Raw genomic sequence first — 15,659 nt, forward strand, 5'->3', positions numbered from 1 at the left:
CTGGGAACCAACTTCCCACTGGGGAGGGAAGCCGGCAGCCCGAGTGCCAGCCTCCGTGCCAGCCGCCTGGCAGCAGGGAGCTGGGCGCGAGGGCACGCTGGCTCACTGGCGCTCGGTCTGAAAGTTAGCACCAGGCACCGGAGGCCACCTCCGTTCTGGGGGAGCCGGACGGCCATGCACACACACACGGTTCTCCATCTGTCTGAGCAGGGGGCCTTCACTGAGGCGCCCGCCCGGCCCCTCCCCCCACAGTCTTTTAAGAAAAAGGAGCAAAGCAGGGCTGGCAGAAGAGGAGACAAGAGCCACCGAGAGCCCGGGAGGCTGCACAGCGTCAAGCCCGGGCCGACCGTCCCGGCTTAATCACGTTTCCCAGGCCCGATAGTTATCATCGGGAAAGTTGACCAAGACAGGTTAAATAATTTAATAAGGAACCGCTTGTAATTATGTTATTTACAAGGTATGACAGAGGGTGGGCGAGGGTCCCCGAGCAGCGGGCGGCTGGGGGTGACCCCTGGAGCTCAGAGTTTGAATTATGGAGAAGGGGGGCCGAGGGGTGAAGAAGGACCAGAGGAGAACAAGTGACTTTTCACCCCAACACATTTAACTTTCAAATCCAAATAAAGGTCTGGCGCTACGAGCCCATCACACGGAAAGGCAGGGGAAGGGAATGGACGCAGCCCAACTCCGTGGGCTCCGGAAAGGGGCTCATTGCCTTTGTTAGAAGACAAACAAATCAATGAAACGATCCGAGCACCAAGAGAAAGGAAGGCTTCCAGTGCACGCACACACGGAGAGCAACTCGGAATTTCTCTGTCAAATATTAATTACCATAATTAATGAAGACAGAATTTGATTCCAATCACAAGCCATTTAATAAAGCATCTATGCCCTATTCTAATGACAACATAAACTATTTTTACCAATCGCTTCATTTATTCCAATAAATATGGAATTCTCATTAGCATGTCAAGAAAGCTAAATGAAAACAAACCCGCCAGGTCCATCTGCAAGTCCCCCGTCCCCAACCTCAGGCCAGCCCCAGCCCAGCGACGAAAACTAGTGCAGAACCCAAAACTTTCTCACCTGTTTGGTCATTGAATCTATGAGTCGAACATACAGGTCCTGCTCCGTCCTGACTCCTGCGAGAAACAGGGAACGAATTCTCCTCAGGCTTCTCCCGGGGCCCGGTTAGGCAGAGTGCAGGTCTGCAGGCGGTGTGGCGGGACCCTCGGGCAGGGATCTGGGGCCTGGGGCGGAACCGGAGCGCCCACCACTCCCTCCCGGCTGTGTCCTGTGCCTTCCTTCACCCAGGACCTCCCTCCCCACTCCCGGGACAGCGTCTGAAGGCTGGAGACGGTTCCGGCTCAGGGCAGGCCTGCGGCTACACCCGGGAGCCCATGTGGTCGTTTATTTTTAGCAAACAGCACGAAATGGAAACTGAGAGTCTGAACTCTTTCTAATGCCTCTCGAGGATTTCTGTGTTTGGGCTTTTTTGTGTTTCCAAGGGCAAGGAGCCCTCCCGGCCCGGGAAGTAAGTTCCGCTCGCGGTGGGGCTAGCCCCGGCCCCACGATTAACATGAATTTGCAAACTTGGGGGGAGAAAGTCACTTAAACGCGCGGTTCTGCGGGAGCCCGCATCGATCCCTTCTTACTTTCCACTCCGAGCCCCACCGGTTAATCATGTGAAGTGCCATCGACTTATTGATCGTTTATGTTTTGTTTTCCTCCCATGCCCCGAGAAGATGTCGTGTTTACATCCGTGTCATTTTAATCTCGGGATCTTTATGTGCTGTCGCCGGCTCGGAGCAGGGCGCGCGGCGGCGGCGGCACTTACCGTTGCTGTACAACAGCTGGAGTTTGTAGTGGATGCCGTTGTTGGTCTTCTCGTTGTTGGGCTCCTGCAAGGGGCGATAAATAATGGCATTTAGTGCGGGCCGCGGGCCGCGGGCGCGCCGCGAGGCCGCTCTCCCGCCGCCGCCGCCGCCGCCGGGCCGGGGCCGCACGTGGCGGCGGGGCGCGGGCCCGGCGCGCGGGGGGCGCTCGGCCCGCCGGCCGGGCCGCGGGCACTTACTTTCTCTTTCTCCACAAAGTCCACAAAAGCCGTCCTCTCGATCTCCACCGGCTGGCCCTGCCGGTCGTACAGCGCCAGCACGAAGTGGAAGAAATTGGACTTGCGCAGGTTGGACGGCGGCTGCTTCTCGAAGTGCGCCCGCGCCAGCCCCACGCCGCTGCGGGAGGAGAGAGACAGCGGCCGGTGAGCGGCGGCGCGGGCGCGGCCGGGGCGCGCGGGCGCGGCCGGTACGTACCTCTGCGCGGCCGTGTTGGCGTCCACCACGCCCGCCGTGTGCATCCACGAGCGCACGGGGTTCATGCCGCTGCCCAGCGGCTCCTCCTTCATGGTGGTCCCCCCGCGCGGAATGTTCTCCTGGATCCCAAACATGAACCCAGCTGGCGGCGGCCGCGGCCCCCGGCCCCCGGCCCGGCGCGCTTCGGCGAGCCGCGGCGCCCGGCGCCCGGCGGCAGGCGGCTGCCCTGGCCGCGCTCGCCCTGCTCGGCGCCTGCGGTCCGGCGCGCCGCCGCTTCAGCCCGTCCCGGGCCGGCGCCGCATGCACGGGCGGCCGCGCGCTCCGGTCGGCCGCGGCGCGGAGGCGGCGGCGCTTGTTGTTGTTGTTGTTTGCGGCGCGCTCAGCGCGGTGTCATCCTCGCCCGGCGGCGTCCGCGGCTGCAGGACACTGCGGGATCGCCCGCGTCTGGCGCGGCCCGCCTGCTCCAAAGACAAATAAACGCGCGGTGAGCGGCGCGGCGCGGTCCCGGGCGCAGGCGGGGCGCGGCGGGGCCCGGAGCGCGCGCGCGGCGGACGGAGGCGCACAAAACTCAGCCCGCTCTCCCCGAGGAATGGACCCTTTCCCGGGAGCCAAAACTCGAAGCCCCCGGGAGCGGCGCTGTCAGAGGGTGACGTCGGGGGGCGGCGCCTGCGCCTTATATGGGAGCGGCCGCCCCTCGCCGCGCCCCTCGCCGCCGCCGCCGCCGCCGCCGCCGCGCGCGCCGACTGACTGCCCGGCGGCGCCGCGAGCCGGCCCGAGCCCCGCGAGCCGCGCGAGCCCCGCCGCCGCCGCCGCCGCCGCCAGCGCCGCGCGCGCCCCGGCCGGGGACCGCGCGGCCCGGCCGGCGGCCGCGGAGACAAAGCCCCGGCGCGCCCGCCGCCGCCCCCCCGCGCCCCGCGCCCCGCGCCCGCCCGAGTCAGCCACACAGCCCCGGGGCGGCGCCCGGCGCCCCCCGCCCCCGTAGGCGCGACACGCAGGGCGGCGCGGCGGCCGGCCCCGAGGGACAGGTGGGGGCCGCGGCCGGGTCGGGCCCGCCCGCCTCCCGCTCCGAGGGGCGGGGGGCGCGCGGCGCGGCCCGCCGGGGAGCCCCCCGCCCCGCCCGGGCCGAGCCGGGGCCCCGCGGTTCCGGTGCCCCCGAGGAGGCCGCCCGCGCCGGCCGCGGGCCCACGTCGGAGGAGGCTCGGCCAGGTGTGCTCCCGCCCCCCGCCCCCGCCCCCGGCCCCGGCCCGTCCTCGGGGGCGGCGCGCGACAAAGGAGGCTCCGTCCGGCTCTCCGGGCACAGGAGAAGCGCGCCCAGCCCGGCCGGCGACCTGGACGTCGCCGGGGGTCCGGCCGCGCGCCCCGCGCCTCGGCCGACCCGCCGGAGTCCGCCGCGCCGGACGCCGAGCGGGGACGGCGAGACCCCGGGGGCTGCCCTCGGAGCCCCCGGAGCCCCGGGCCGGGCGCGCGGCTTCCCGAACTGGTTTCGAGGAACCCGAGGGCCAGGGGCGCGGGCGGCGCGAGGGCCCGGCGGCTGGGCTCCTGCGGCCGGGATGGACGCCGGGCGCGCCGCCCGCCCGAAGGACGCGAGTGCCGCTCGCGGCGGGGACCCGGGGGACCACTGGGAGCTGTCCGGGCGCTCTCCTGCCCGCAGAAATCAGACCCGCGCGACTAGAAACAGACAGGCAGACCGAAGCAAAACCGGTTTCAAAGTGCGCGCGCCCCGCAGTCCTTCCCGCTGGCTGGCGCGGGCCGGCGCTCCCCTTCCTGCGGGGCTGGAGCGTGTGTGCGTTAATATTTTAATTACCTGGGAAAATCGAAGTCCGGTTGACGTTAGCTGGGGACCCCCCACGCCTCCAGGAAGGGGAAAGCAATCTATTTTGCTGGTGTTGGGGGTTAATGACTATTGCCAAAGATAAGTGAATTATCAAAGCTGTTGCCCAGTCCCATCTCAAAATCCATTAGGGTGCCGGCCGTCTAATTAAATACGTAAGTATAATAAAATCATATTTTATGACTATTTGAGGGTAATGAGATTAGTCGTTAGAAGCGATCGTCACATATTCGAGATGCCAGCGCCTATAGAATGCTAATAACCTTAAATCAAAGTGTATGGAAACTGTTCACGAGAAATTAAAAGAAAATTCCTGTGTCCTACCAAGCCCAGCGCATCGCACCCTGGGAGAGTGGGTGCAGGAAGGGGCGCCTTCTGGGTGGAGGGACCGTGCAAAATAAAGTTGGCGCTGGTGCAGGATGGGGTTCGAGATGGCTTTGTCTCCCTGCTCTGAGCTGCGCAGGGGCTCTCGCAGGGCCAGCGGCCGGCGAGTCTTATTGTCAGATTATGCAAAGTGCTTTTTTCGGGAAAGATGAAGTTGAAATAGGAAACAATGCCTGCTTTGTGGCACACTTCCTAAAATGCCCGGCCCGGCCCGGAGGTGCCCCCTTCCTCCTCCCACGAAAGTATCACGCTAAAAACCATTTACAGTATCTTTAATTCAGATTACACGCGCCAAGGCGATTTAAATCTGATTACCAAATTAGAAGGTTTAAAAACAAATCCTCCTCAATCTGATACTGTTGACTAAAGAGAGAAAAAAAGTTCTCTAAGCCCATCACATAAGGTAACGATCCTGCCCCAGAAAGAAAGGGGGTTTTAAACCTTTCTGACAACAAATGCAGCTGCCCCACTATTTTGGACGATATTAAGCGAAAATGGATGCAAATCTGTGTTCAGCAACCATCTGGCCCGGAATGGGGGAATCAGCTGCTCTCAACAGGCTCGGAGGCTGAATCCATTTCAGCTCATTTTCTAGATCATCTGGTCCCGCACCCAAAGCGTGGAAAATACGGTCTTTATCATTCACCAACTTTATCTTTTTTGTCACTCCACTGCTGGCTCCGAGCTTCGGGCACGAGGAGGGTCGGCGCCCTGGACAGTGTGTGGCCAGGCCTGTGGCCGAGCTGCCCGGGAGGGCCAGAGACCCCCCCTGCCCCACCCCGGCCCACCCCATCTGAGTTTCGCTTTGATGAGGCTGGAGCGGCCGTGGCGAGACGCGGGAAACCGGGCTGGCACGCGGGCCTGGGGCAGGCCGAGCGCCGAGTCCGGGCCCACCCTCTGACCCCCCGCAGGCCGGGCGCTCGCAGGGCCTGCGCGGCCGCCTCCCCAGGGAAACCGCCCTGCCCCCTCCCCGGGCCGGGAGCTAGGGGCCCAGCGCTGGGTCGTGGGAGCCCAGGGTGGGGGGCGCGGGGGCGCGGGTCCCTGGGGAGCGGCGGCGCGGCCTTCCTGGGCGCACGCCGCGCCCCCGGGGCCAGCCGGGCAGGGCGCGACCTCCGCAGAGAGCCCCGCGGGCCGCGACGGGCCCAGCCAGCGCTCAACGCGATTTGCACGGGTGGCCCGCGCCGCCGCCGCCGCCGCCTCGGAGGGTGGGAAGTGTTCCTTTTGTGCGGATTTACGGGGAGAGGCTTCAATGAGCCCCCTCGCATTTGCATTTAAATAGCGGCATCAAGCGCTTCGCGTGCCACACACCAGTGGGCTCCCAGATGTCACGCCGAGTCAGTCAGATGGCCAGTGCCCAGCTGTCCTCTCCACGTCGTGCCGGAGCAGGCAGTGACCTTAAAGAGACAGCGCCCGCCGCCCCCAGCCCCGCGCGCGCCTGACCGCTAACCCGCGCGGCTCCGCGAGGCCGCCCCAACGCGCTGCGGCCCGCACCGCGGCCCGCCCAGGCCTCGCAGCTGCGCTGCCCGCCCAAGCCAGCCCCGCGCGCGCCCACCAGCGCGCCGGCCCCGGGGGTGTCCCAGGAGACCCTGCAGCCCGCCCCCACTGCCACCTGGGGAGATCTGAGGAGCGGGGGTGGCTGAATGAGGGCCTCAGTCTCCCCTCCACCCCAAACTTGGGTGGAGTTGGAAGCTGCGGAGCAAGGCCTCGGGTGGAGACAGGCCAGGGCACTCGTAGGGGCCCCTTTTTGCCCTCCTCTGAGCAGGGGAGCCTGCCGAGGTCCCCACCAGCCTTCCAACACGTAACAGTCTTTTCCCGCGTGGGGGTCCTGGAAGCTGAGGGCCGGGAGGGACAAGGGGTGGCAGTGGGGCAGAGTCCAGGAGAGGCTGGTGGCCTCATCAGCTCTGGTGTCTAGCAAGACTCACGCAGCTGTCGCTCACTACCCCAGGGCCCGGTCACGCTCAGACAGTGCCCGGTGTCGGTGTCGCTCCTGGCTTCCTGGCCATTGGGTCTGCGGCGGGCCCAGCCAGGTGCAAAGGCAGCCACAGGGTCACACTGACCTTGCGCCCTGTGGGAAGGTCTTGGCCAGGAGCTCTGGCCCCAGGCTGATCCCTGAGAAGCATCAAGAAGGTCCCAGGTGCCCAGCGTGGGGGCAAGGCGCAGGTGCCACCCTAGGGGGACAGAGACGGCACCAGACCTAGGATGCTCCTTGTTTGCCTGGGGTCATGCTTGCCCTGGCATTGGACACTTAAGCTCTCGCCACTCCGGCCACCCCAGCCTGTTACGCTCCAGGCAAAGGGAGCGAGGCCCTTGGGTGGGCGGTCAGACCCAGGTGCGCCTGGGCCCTCTGCCGCGGAGGCTCCTGGGGATGGAACCCGAGCCGCCTGCCGTCACTGTCCCCGGGGACCCAGGTGAGACCCAGCTGCACTGTCTGGCAGGGGGCACCCAGGTCCCCGCATAGGCCACTCTGTAAGGCCCGGGGATCCTGGCGCCAGACACCCCGGCCCTGAAAGGCTCAGTTCTCCGAGTGCAAAGGGGCGGGCACCTCCCACTGAGGCGACCAAGTTTGACAAACAGCGCCTCCTGGGGAGGGAGAGCAGAGCGCAGGGCGGCACTCCCCGGGGCAGGAGGCCAGGCTCCGCCGCAGGACTGACCTCTGGCCCCGGAGCAGAAAGGTCCACCCTCCGCGGGATCCCAGTAGCCGCCACGTGTGTCTGTGACAGTGGGGCACAGCCGCTGCTGGTGGGCAGCCCGCGTGCCAACGCCGCGCCCACGTCCTTGCCTGGAGAGGCCCCGGCCCCAGCGGCCCCTCCCCACGCACCGCAGCACCTGCAGAGCGCTGGACGGTCTCTCCAGAAATCCTGAGAGCGTGGCCTGCCTCGCTGGACCCAGACCCGGGGAACTGTCTTCGCGGCCGAACTTTTCTCTGCTTCCTTAGGCCACTTTTTGGCTGACCTCCCCGTTTTGCGGCAGCCCTGGGGACTGCAGACAGTCAGAACCCTGAGCAAGCACTCGAATTCAGCGAGGCAGCCCCCGCCGCCAGCGCCCTGCCACCTTAGGGCGCATTTCCCGGGGAAAGGGAGCCCCCAAGGAGCTCCGAGCGGGGAAAGACAGCTGGTGCGTGGCGGGGTCCCTGAACGAACCCGAGGAGGCGCCGCGGTGTCGGGCGCGCTGGGATTTCCCAGCCGGGTCCGGCGGTGCCCGCGCCAGGCAGGCAGCCCGCGCCCAGCCCGGCGCGCGCCCGCCCCCGCCAGTTTACAAAGCAAAGTTCCCCCCACCCCCACCCAGTAGTACGTGGGTCGGAGGGCGCGGAGTGCGCCAATCAACACCTAAGCAGACCCAAACCGCCGAAACACGGATCGATCAGATCACTTCAAATATTATAATTGGCTTTAATTAAACACACTGCGTTCTAATTAACTCTGAAATTTTAGCATGCTTTGGGACGCTGGTGTCTGATTTGATATTGTCAGTCCAGATGTCCTAATAAAATTCAATCCTCCACTCAAGACTTCAATATTCACTAAGAACAAAATGCAAATTAAATGTAAAACCTAAACTATCTCCAAAGGTATAATCAAGAAAGGTGTCTCCAAACTTCGCACTTTTTATTACGCAGTAGTTAAAAATGCGGATGACTTCCAACAAGATCTCTCCCGCACACCATAAATCTTAACTCTTTCCTGGACGCAGCTGGAGAGCACAGCCAGGGGCTTCCAGGGAGAGGAGGGGGGCCACCGGCCCCGCGACACAAGGCACAAGCGGGTGTCCTCACCCGGAAGCCAACGGAGTCCCAAAGTTTGTCGGGGGGTATTCTGGCCAAAAACCGGGTCTGCCCAACACCCGCAAAGGACCTGGGGAGGCAAGAGGTCGGGACGAGACTGCGCCCCTCACCCGGCGACCCTCACCCACTGCCCGGCCGCATCTCGGGACGCGTACCCGCGGCTGGCGCGCGCATTCGTGCGCGGTGGGCGAGCGGGCGCGGTCTGGTGGGTCCAGCGGGGCCGGCGCTCCGGGCTGCGGGGGGGAGAGTGCAGCCCCTCACACTGCCCAAGCACGGGAGGGAAGCGGGCAGGCGGGCGGGGGCCGCGGGGCGCGGCGCGAGCCAGGTGACGGGGATGCGCCTTTTGGAGACGCGCCTTTCGGCCGCCGCCGGGTGCTTCCTTCCCAGTCCGAGGGGCTGTGAAATTCACGGCGCAGACTGCGCCCCCCGTTAAGAAGCGCGCTATTCCCACTTCAAACATGTGTACGCTGGCCATACTAATGGAGTCACTTAAAGCTGTAGCTAATTTAACTTTTTAGAAAGGCCACAGTGTGGAAATTTGCATTTTCTTTAGGATATTGAAATGAAGAGAAAACTGCTGGGCGGCGAGCCTGCCCAGGGCATAGCTAGGGGCCATGCAGAAATAAAAACAGATAAAGAAAAGAAGAAAGAAAGAAACCCGCTTCTCTTCTAGACTATTAATAAGCAATTTGTCCCGCTGAAATTTACATTGCAAAGCGGAGCGCGCGGGCGGCCGCCGAGGCCGGGCGGACGCGGGCGCAGCGCTGAACCCCGCGCCCGGCGGGGCGGGCTCTGGGCTGCCGCGGCCGCCCCCGGGGGGGTGGGGGGGGCGAGGGGGGAGGGGAGGGACGGACGCGCCGCTCGGAACTCGGCGTCCCCGCCGCCCGCCGCGGGGGAGCCCCGCGCCCGCACCCACGCGAGTCCGCGCGCCGGGACCCCGCTCGGGACGCGGCGCCGGGGGAGCCCTTCCCAGGGGCGGGGCGCGGCCGTGCGGGGGAAGCCCAGGCTCCCGGGACCCCCGCGCCCCGCGGCCCCCGGCCCGCGCGAACTCCCCGCCGCCCCCGCGGAGTCGCGCCGCCAGCGCGGGTGCCGCGCCCCCGCCCGGCCACCCGGCCGCCCGCCCGCGCCTAGCGTGGGGCCAGGGCGCCACCTACGGGCCCTTCCCGGCCCCGCGCCCGCCCCGCGCCGCCCGCACTCCCGGTGCCACCGGCACCCTGCGCCGCCGACGCCCGCGCTGCCAACTTTCCCGCGCGAGGGGAAAACTTGGGAGACGAGGGCGCTCCTCGGCCCGCCGCGGCCCGGCCCGCGCCGAGCGCAGACGCAGGGATGATGCGATTTGATTTGTTAGTCTAACTGCGAGGTGAGGTTTGATGTCCCCAAAGACCAGGCGAGCGTTTCTCCTTTATTTATTTTTATTAAAACATCAATCTACGCTGGAGCTGGGTGAACTCGGTTTCACCTGGAGAACATAAAATTCTCCATACCGGGGAAATAAGCACCTTTCATAAATCAGCGGCCTTCCTGACACATCGATCAATTTGAGGTTGTTAATCCGAAAGGAGGAGTTTTAATTGCTTCCCGCGCTCCCGTCCGGGCACCTCGTGCCGACCTTTCCCTCCGCGGGTCTCACCGCGTGTGTGCGTCGGGGGGCGGCGGGGAAGAGAAATTCCCGCTCCTCCAGCCAAAGCCCCGCACCCGCCCCTGGGCCCCGCGGGCACCCGCGCGCCCCGCCCGCGCCGGGAACCCCCACCGCCACGCGCGCCGCGACAGAGGTGCCCGCGCCCGCGGGGCAAAACTTCTCTGCGCGGCCCGACCCCGCTCTCGGCCCCGCGCGCCCCCCGGCCCGGCCCCGCGCGCCCCCCGGCCCGGCCCCGCGCGCCGCCGGCCAGCTCCGTGCGCTCCCCCACTCCGGCCCCGCTCCGTGCGCCGCCCCCACGCGCCCCCGGCCCGGCTCGACTCCGCGAGACCCCCCTCCCCACCAGCACCACCCGCCCGCGCCCGCCCAGCGCCCGGCCCGCGACGCGCAAGTTCAACTTCGTGGGCCCGGGTCTCTCTCCCGGGCGGCGGGCGGGGTCTGCAGCCCCCGACGGTGGCACAGGCCGGCGCTTACCTGCGCGGCGCGTCCGACGGCGGGCGGGGCGGGGCGGCCGCAGGTGCGGGCCGGGCGCGCGGCCGGCGGAGTCGGCGGCGTTTCCCACGTCCCCCGCCCGCCCGCCCGCCCGCGCGTCCGCGCTCCCGGGAGAGCCCACGGGCCGCGCCGCCAGCCAGTGCGCACGCGCAGCCCGCTCCGCGGGAGGCGGCGGCCGGGCCGGGCGGGGCGCGCGGAGGTGCCCGCAGGCGGCCCCGCGGGCTCCCCGCCGCCGTGCCAGGGGGCGCAGCTGGGGCCCGCGCTCCCGCGGGAGGGGCACGACCCCAGGCGCGCTCCGGGCCGCGCGCGGGGAGCCCGCGGGATCTGTTTGCAAGGCCCGGAACCGGCTCCGCGGGGGTCGGGGCGCTCGGGCCGGGTCGCCTGCCCCGGGCCGGGCCGGGGGCTTGGAGAGGCTGAGCCCGCAGGCGCGCTCTCCCCAGGGGAGGGTCGCCCTGGCCCCCAGGGGCAGCTTCCCGGGAGATGGGGCGCGAACGCTGCTGCTACACACTAAGGAAGGGGGCTGGGAGTCGCCTGCGCCCCCCGCCCCCCGTCCCCGTGCCTTCGGCGTCACCCCACAAAAACCACACGGGAGACCATGGCCCCAAGCATCTGGGGCTGGGCAGGGATGGGCTTGTGGCTGGCCCCAGGCTCGGGCCTTGCTCTCCCAAAGAAGCGGGCGCCGTCCTGCCAACGCGCCCCTGCACCGACCCAGGGTCCGGGTCCGGGCGCCCCAGTGGCGAGTCCGCCGCCCCGCCCGGCCCCGCCCGGCTCGTCGCGCGGGAGCCTCGACTTGTTCCCACTCTTCCTCTCCACCTTTTATAGTGAAAGTTGAATGTGCTGAATCATGAAATCTTACTGGAAGGGAAACGTTATTTTGGGCCATTTATTTAGTAAAAAGCACTCTGGAGAATGCAACCCAGAAATGTACTTTATTATGATAGCTTAGTGTTAGGAAAGAACTAAATAACGGATATTTCCCCTTTGTCATCTTCACTTGGGAATCATTTTTAATGCGCGCCAGCGTGAAGCCATTTAAGCAATAGACTATCGTGTAAGATAGGAAATTGCCCGTGTTTCCAGAGCGTGCGTCGAACTCGGGCCTGGCCCCGCGGCCAGGGGCACACCCGGCTCGGAGTCAGGCTGTGTCTGGGCCCAGGTCTGGCCCCACAGTCACCGAGGCATGTGCGTGTGTTACAGGCGAGCACGCATCCTGCCGCCTGGCTTCTGAACAGCAGGTCTCTCAGAGAGCCGGGGCGTCCAGTCCCCTCCTCCCCGCCCTGGCCACTAGCCGGCTCTAACGGCCGCGTTTTGTTCTGCTGAGCTCATCTGCTTGTTTTTTCTAGGTCTCCATAGACGTGTGACCATGAAGCTTTAGACTTTCTCTGACTAGTCCCAGGGTGCCTGTGCCCCGGTCCACCTGCCTTCTTGTTGCGAGTGTCAGGATCACATCACCTTTTTAAGAGCTGAGTCATATTCCACGTGTGTTTGGGCCCCATCTTTGTCCGTTTGTCTGTGGGTGGGCGTTTTAGTCGCTTGCGCTGGACTGCTGTAAACGACGCTGCCACCGATGTGGGCACGTGCATCTCCCTTAAATTCGCGATTGTCCATTCTTTGGTTAAATACCCCAAAGTGGGAAAATTGGCTCATATAAAAGTTTTATTTTTGGTGGCTGGAGTGGTAGTATGTTGGGTAAAGCACTTGCCTGGCATGTGGCTGTCCCCTGCACCAACAAAAGTGACCCCTGAGCACAGAGCCGAGAGTAAGCCCTGGGCACGGCCAGGTGTGTCCCTAACACCTCCCCCCCAAGTTCTCTTTTGTTTTTTTTTTTCAGGGGCTGCCTGAGACCATCCCCTGCCCACTTGGCGGCACGCCCTCTGCCCGAGACACCTCCCAGCTCCTGGCCTGACCTCCGGGATGTCACCTCGCACCTGTTTCCGTTCTCAGCAAGGAGCCATGCGTGATGCTCCATCTCTTGCCCGGAAATGTCAATTCGCCAGCACCGAAACTCAACCCTGTGTCCGTGTCAACTTGGACTCCTTGGTCCCCTGTAAGCCGTGGTCCTGCCCCCAGAACCAGCCTGCGAGCGATGCAGGAGGTAGGTGGCGCTGTGGAACCTGGTGGGCGTCAAACTCAGCCTCGAACCCAGAGCCGGCACAGGGCCCAGGCGCCTCAGGACATGAGGTTCACGCAGTTTGCGGCCTCTCCGTGTGTTCGTGCCTCGGCCCCCTGCTCGGCCCTGGGTCTCTGCCTCCTCGGCACATGGGGCCCCCGGCACAGCCAGGGTGCTGCCATCTGGGTTCTGACGTCACAGCTGCAACTTGACCGTGCTGACTTCCTGCTGGAAACTTCCATCCAGGCCCCGACGCTGGTCAGTGAGCCTGCAGGGACGGCCCCGCAGCAACTCTGCCCTCTCCCTCCCCATCTCCACCACGCACTGTCCTCCCTGCGCCCGGCCATGGGTCAGGCACACGGTCTGGTGGCCAGCATGACTCTGCTGCCCGTCCCCTCCTGCCTGGGCCCAGCTCAGCTCCTGGGAAATCTCTGCTAGGTCTAGGGAAATGCGGCCAGACCATGTGGTTGGCACCCCTGCCTACTGGGCCTGCAGGCCTGCTCGGGCCTTCAGAGGTGGGCGGCCCTGCCCCCTCCCCCTGCCCCTGCCCCCTGCTCCCTCCCCTGCTGTCCCCCATCCCCTGCTACCGGTCAGCGTTCTCTCTGCCCCCCCATCTCTGCTGACCCCGCAGGATCAGAGCTGGCCTGGCTGGGAGACAGCCCCTGGCACAGGCAGCCTCAGGTAGGACTGGGCACCCTGTCCCGCTGTCCCCAAGCCCGCATGTCCCTGTGTGTCTCAGGCCGGGTGCCCCGGGGCTTGGCTGCTGGGCGGGGGGGTAGGGGGGGAGGCAGGAGGACCTTCTGCAGGGCAGAAACGGGTCACCCAGAGAGCCGGGAGGGGAGCACAGATGTGCTTTGGACAGTGATTGTCAGGGCTCAGGCGGGCAGCGGGCAGCAGGCAGGAGGACATGGGGCTACCCCCAGGCCCTGTGCCTGGTTTCTGTGAGATCCTTCGGAACAGAGCTGCTGTGGGCTCTGTGAGCTGCGGGCCATCCTGGTACCCCCAGGGTCCCCCGCATCCTGCTCCCAGCCACAACTGCTGAGCCCTCTGGACCCTGCAACGACCACAGCAGAGGGTCAGCCCCACTGTGAGCTGGAACCTCAGGCCGGCCAGAGCAGTGCCAGGCTGAGGCAGGTGCCCGTGCCCAGCCCAGAGTCAGAGCTGGCTCAGGGGCTCCAGAGAGCACACACTTCCTCCTGGGCCAGGACGCGAGCTGAGCTCACGCAGATGCAGACGTGGACACGAGCTGGTGAGGACTGTGGACGCCAGGTGGGACGCCAGCAGATGCGGGACCACGCCAGTCCTGCCGCAGGGAAAGCCAGGGCAGCTGCTCTCTAACGAGAAGGAAAGGAAGTCGGTCTCGCGTCCCTGGTCCCGGGTCCCCCCTCTGTAGCTCCCTCCAGCCAGCTGGGTCAGAGGCCCCGGCCAGGGAGGAGGACAGAGACTGCCCCCTGCCGAAGCTGGGCTTCACCATCTCCCGCAGACCCTAGGGGCAGGGCGGGGGTCCTGGGGCGTCCGAGGGTCTCCGCAGCCCACGATGTCTCCTAGGGCTGCCCAGGGCACAGAAACTGCCACTGCCCTGCCCAGCAGGAAGGTCAAGGCCAAGAGAATGGCACAGAGAGCCTCTCTCCCTGCCCAGCGTGATGGCGGAGGGCACCCCCACCCCAGTCTGATGGTGGAGGAAAGGCACCCCACCCCAATGGCAGAGGAGGCGACTCTTCACGCACAGCCCGATGGCAGAAGAAAGCTGCTCACTCACTGTCCCCAGTTCAAGCCTGACGGCAGAGGAAAGCAGAGTCGGATCTGTGAACACGGGCAACCCCGCGGGCTCGCTTGGCAAATACCACTTGCCCATCCGACCACAGGAAAAAACGGCTGGGATTTAGTTATTTAAAATCATGCCTTATGATGTCAAAATATTTGTATTTTCTAATCTGTATTATAATTACATTTTAATACATTTATGGTAATGCATCATATATTTTGATATCTAATTTACGTTTATTAAATTTGAATTTTATGTTAATTAAAATAGCAGCAAAAGGATCAGGGATGTAGCTCAGTGGTGGAATACACGCCTCATACGAGCAAGACCCTGAGTCACTCCCCAGGATGGTGAGAGACAGAGACAGAGAGACAGAGAGACAGAGAGAGATGCAGAGACAGAGACAGAGACAGTGATGCAGACAGAGAGAGGTACAGAAACAGAGACAGAGATACAGCAAGAGAGAGACAGAGATAGACACAGAGACAGAGAGACAGACACAGAGCCCCCACACTGCGGCCCCCACCTCCCCGCTGCTGTCTCACAATGGGGGAAGAGCACTGAGGGGCTTGGGCTGGGAGGGAGCCCCACCGGGCAGCGGCAGCGGGTAGCGGCGTCCATACAACAGATGGGGGCTGCGGCAGCCAGCGCCCAGGGCCCTCCTGCCACATGGGGGTCTGCGGGGGGCCCCGCACAGGCAGTGCTGGCCCGGCCCTTCTCCTCAGCCCCCGCCAGGCTCAGGAACACCCACTACGGGAGGCCGTGCCGGAAGCGATTCCTGTCCTGGGCCTGGGAACAGTGACGGCTGCAAAACTTGACTCTCCTGGGTCCCGTCCCCAATCAGGCTGTCCGTGTCCCAGGCTCTCTGGGGACGTTTGGCAGGAGCAGGGTGCCGAGAGCACTGCAGCCCCAGCTCTGGCCAGCAAGAAGCGGGGCCGGGACTGTCTGGCAAGGGCCCAGGGGCCCCAGGCCAACAGCCAGCTTCCAGCTGAGGCCCAGGCCGGGCACCCTGTCCTGCCCCCAGGGCCCGGAGCGGTGACATGTGCATGCCAGGGCCCTCCTATGGCAGGGACGGGTCAGGGAGGCCCTCAGCTCCCACCATCGGCACCGGCCATTGGCATCACTAAGACCTGCCCTTCTCCACACCCATGGGCCCGTCCTGCGTCCTCACAGCTGCCCAGCAGGCCAGTTGCCCACGGCCTGACGCCTGAGCCCTTCCTGATGGGGCCCCAGAGCCCAGCCTGCACCAGGTCAAGGGCGTCTCACACGATGCCAACTGGGTGAGCCCATCAGGGATTGCCCGGTGCCCGGGTCGGGCAGAACATGCACTTGCCAGGCTTGAGTCCAAAGCGGG

The 15,659-nt window shown here is 65.4% G+C and overlaps 1 protein-coding gene across 6 annotated transcripts in view; it reads right to left on the reverse strand.

Annotated features, from left to right (window-relative positions):
• The window catches only part of EBF3 (EBF transcription factor 3), a 95,730-nt gene extending 93,189 nt beyond the window's left edge, over positions 1-2,541 (reverse strand). For 2 of the 6 annotated variants that reach the window (XM_056106680.1, XM_056106679.1), the window contains exons 1-4: positions 2,307-2,540; positions 2,072-2,228; positions 1,835-1,898; positions 1,084-1,139 (exon numbers count right to left, since the gene is read on the reverse strand). In XM_056106680.1, the coding sequence (XP_055962655.1) occupies positions 1,084-1,139; positions 1,835-1,898; positions 2,072-2,228; positions 2,307-2,440 (411 nt within the window). In that variant the 5' untranslated portion in view covers positions 2,441-2,540. Of the gene's footprint in view, positions 1-1,083; positions 1,140-1,834; positions 1,899-2,071; positions 2,229-2,306 lie in introns of all 6 variants that reach the window. The other 4 variants (XM_056106683.1, XM_056106681.1, XM_056106684.1 and 1 more) reach the window with 3 other exon arrangements.
• Positions 2,542-15,659: the final 13,118 nt, after the last annotated feature.

This window comes from Sorex fumeus, unplaced genomic scaffold, assembly GCF_029834395.1.
Source record: "Sorex fumeus unplaced genomic scaffold, SorFum_2.1 ptg000142l, whole genome shotgun sequence".
Classification (NCBI taxonomy): Eukaryota; Metazoa; Chordata; class Mammalia; order Eulipotyphla; family Soricidae; genus Sorex; species Sorex fumeus.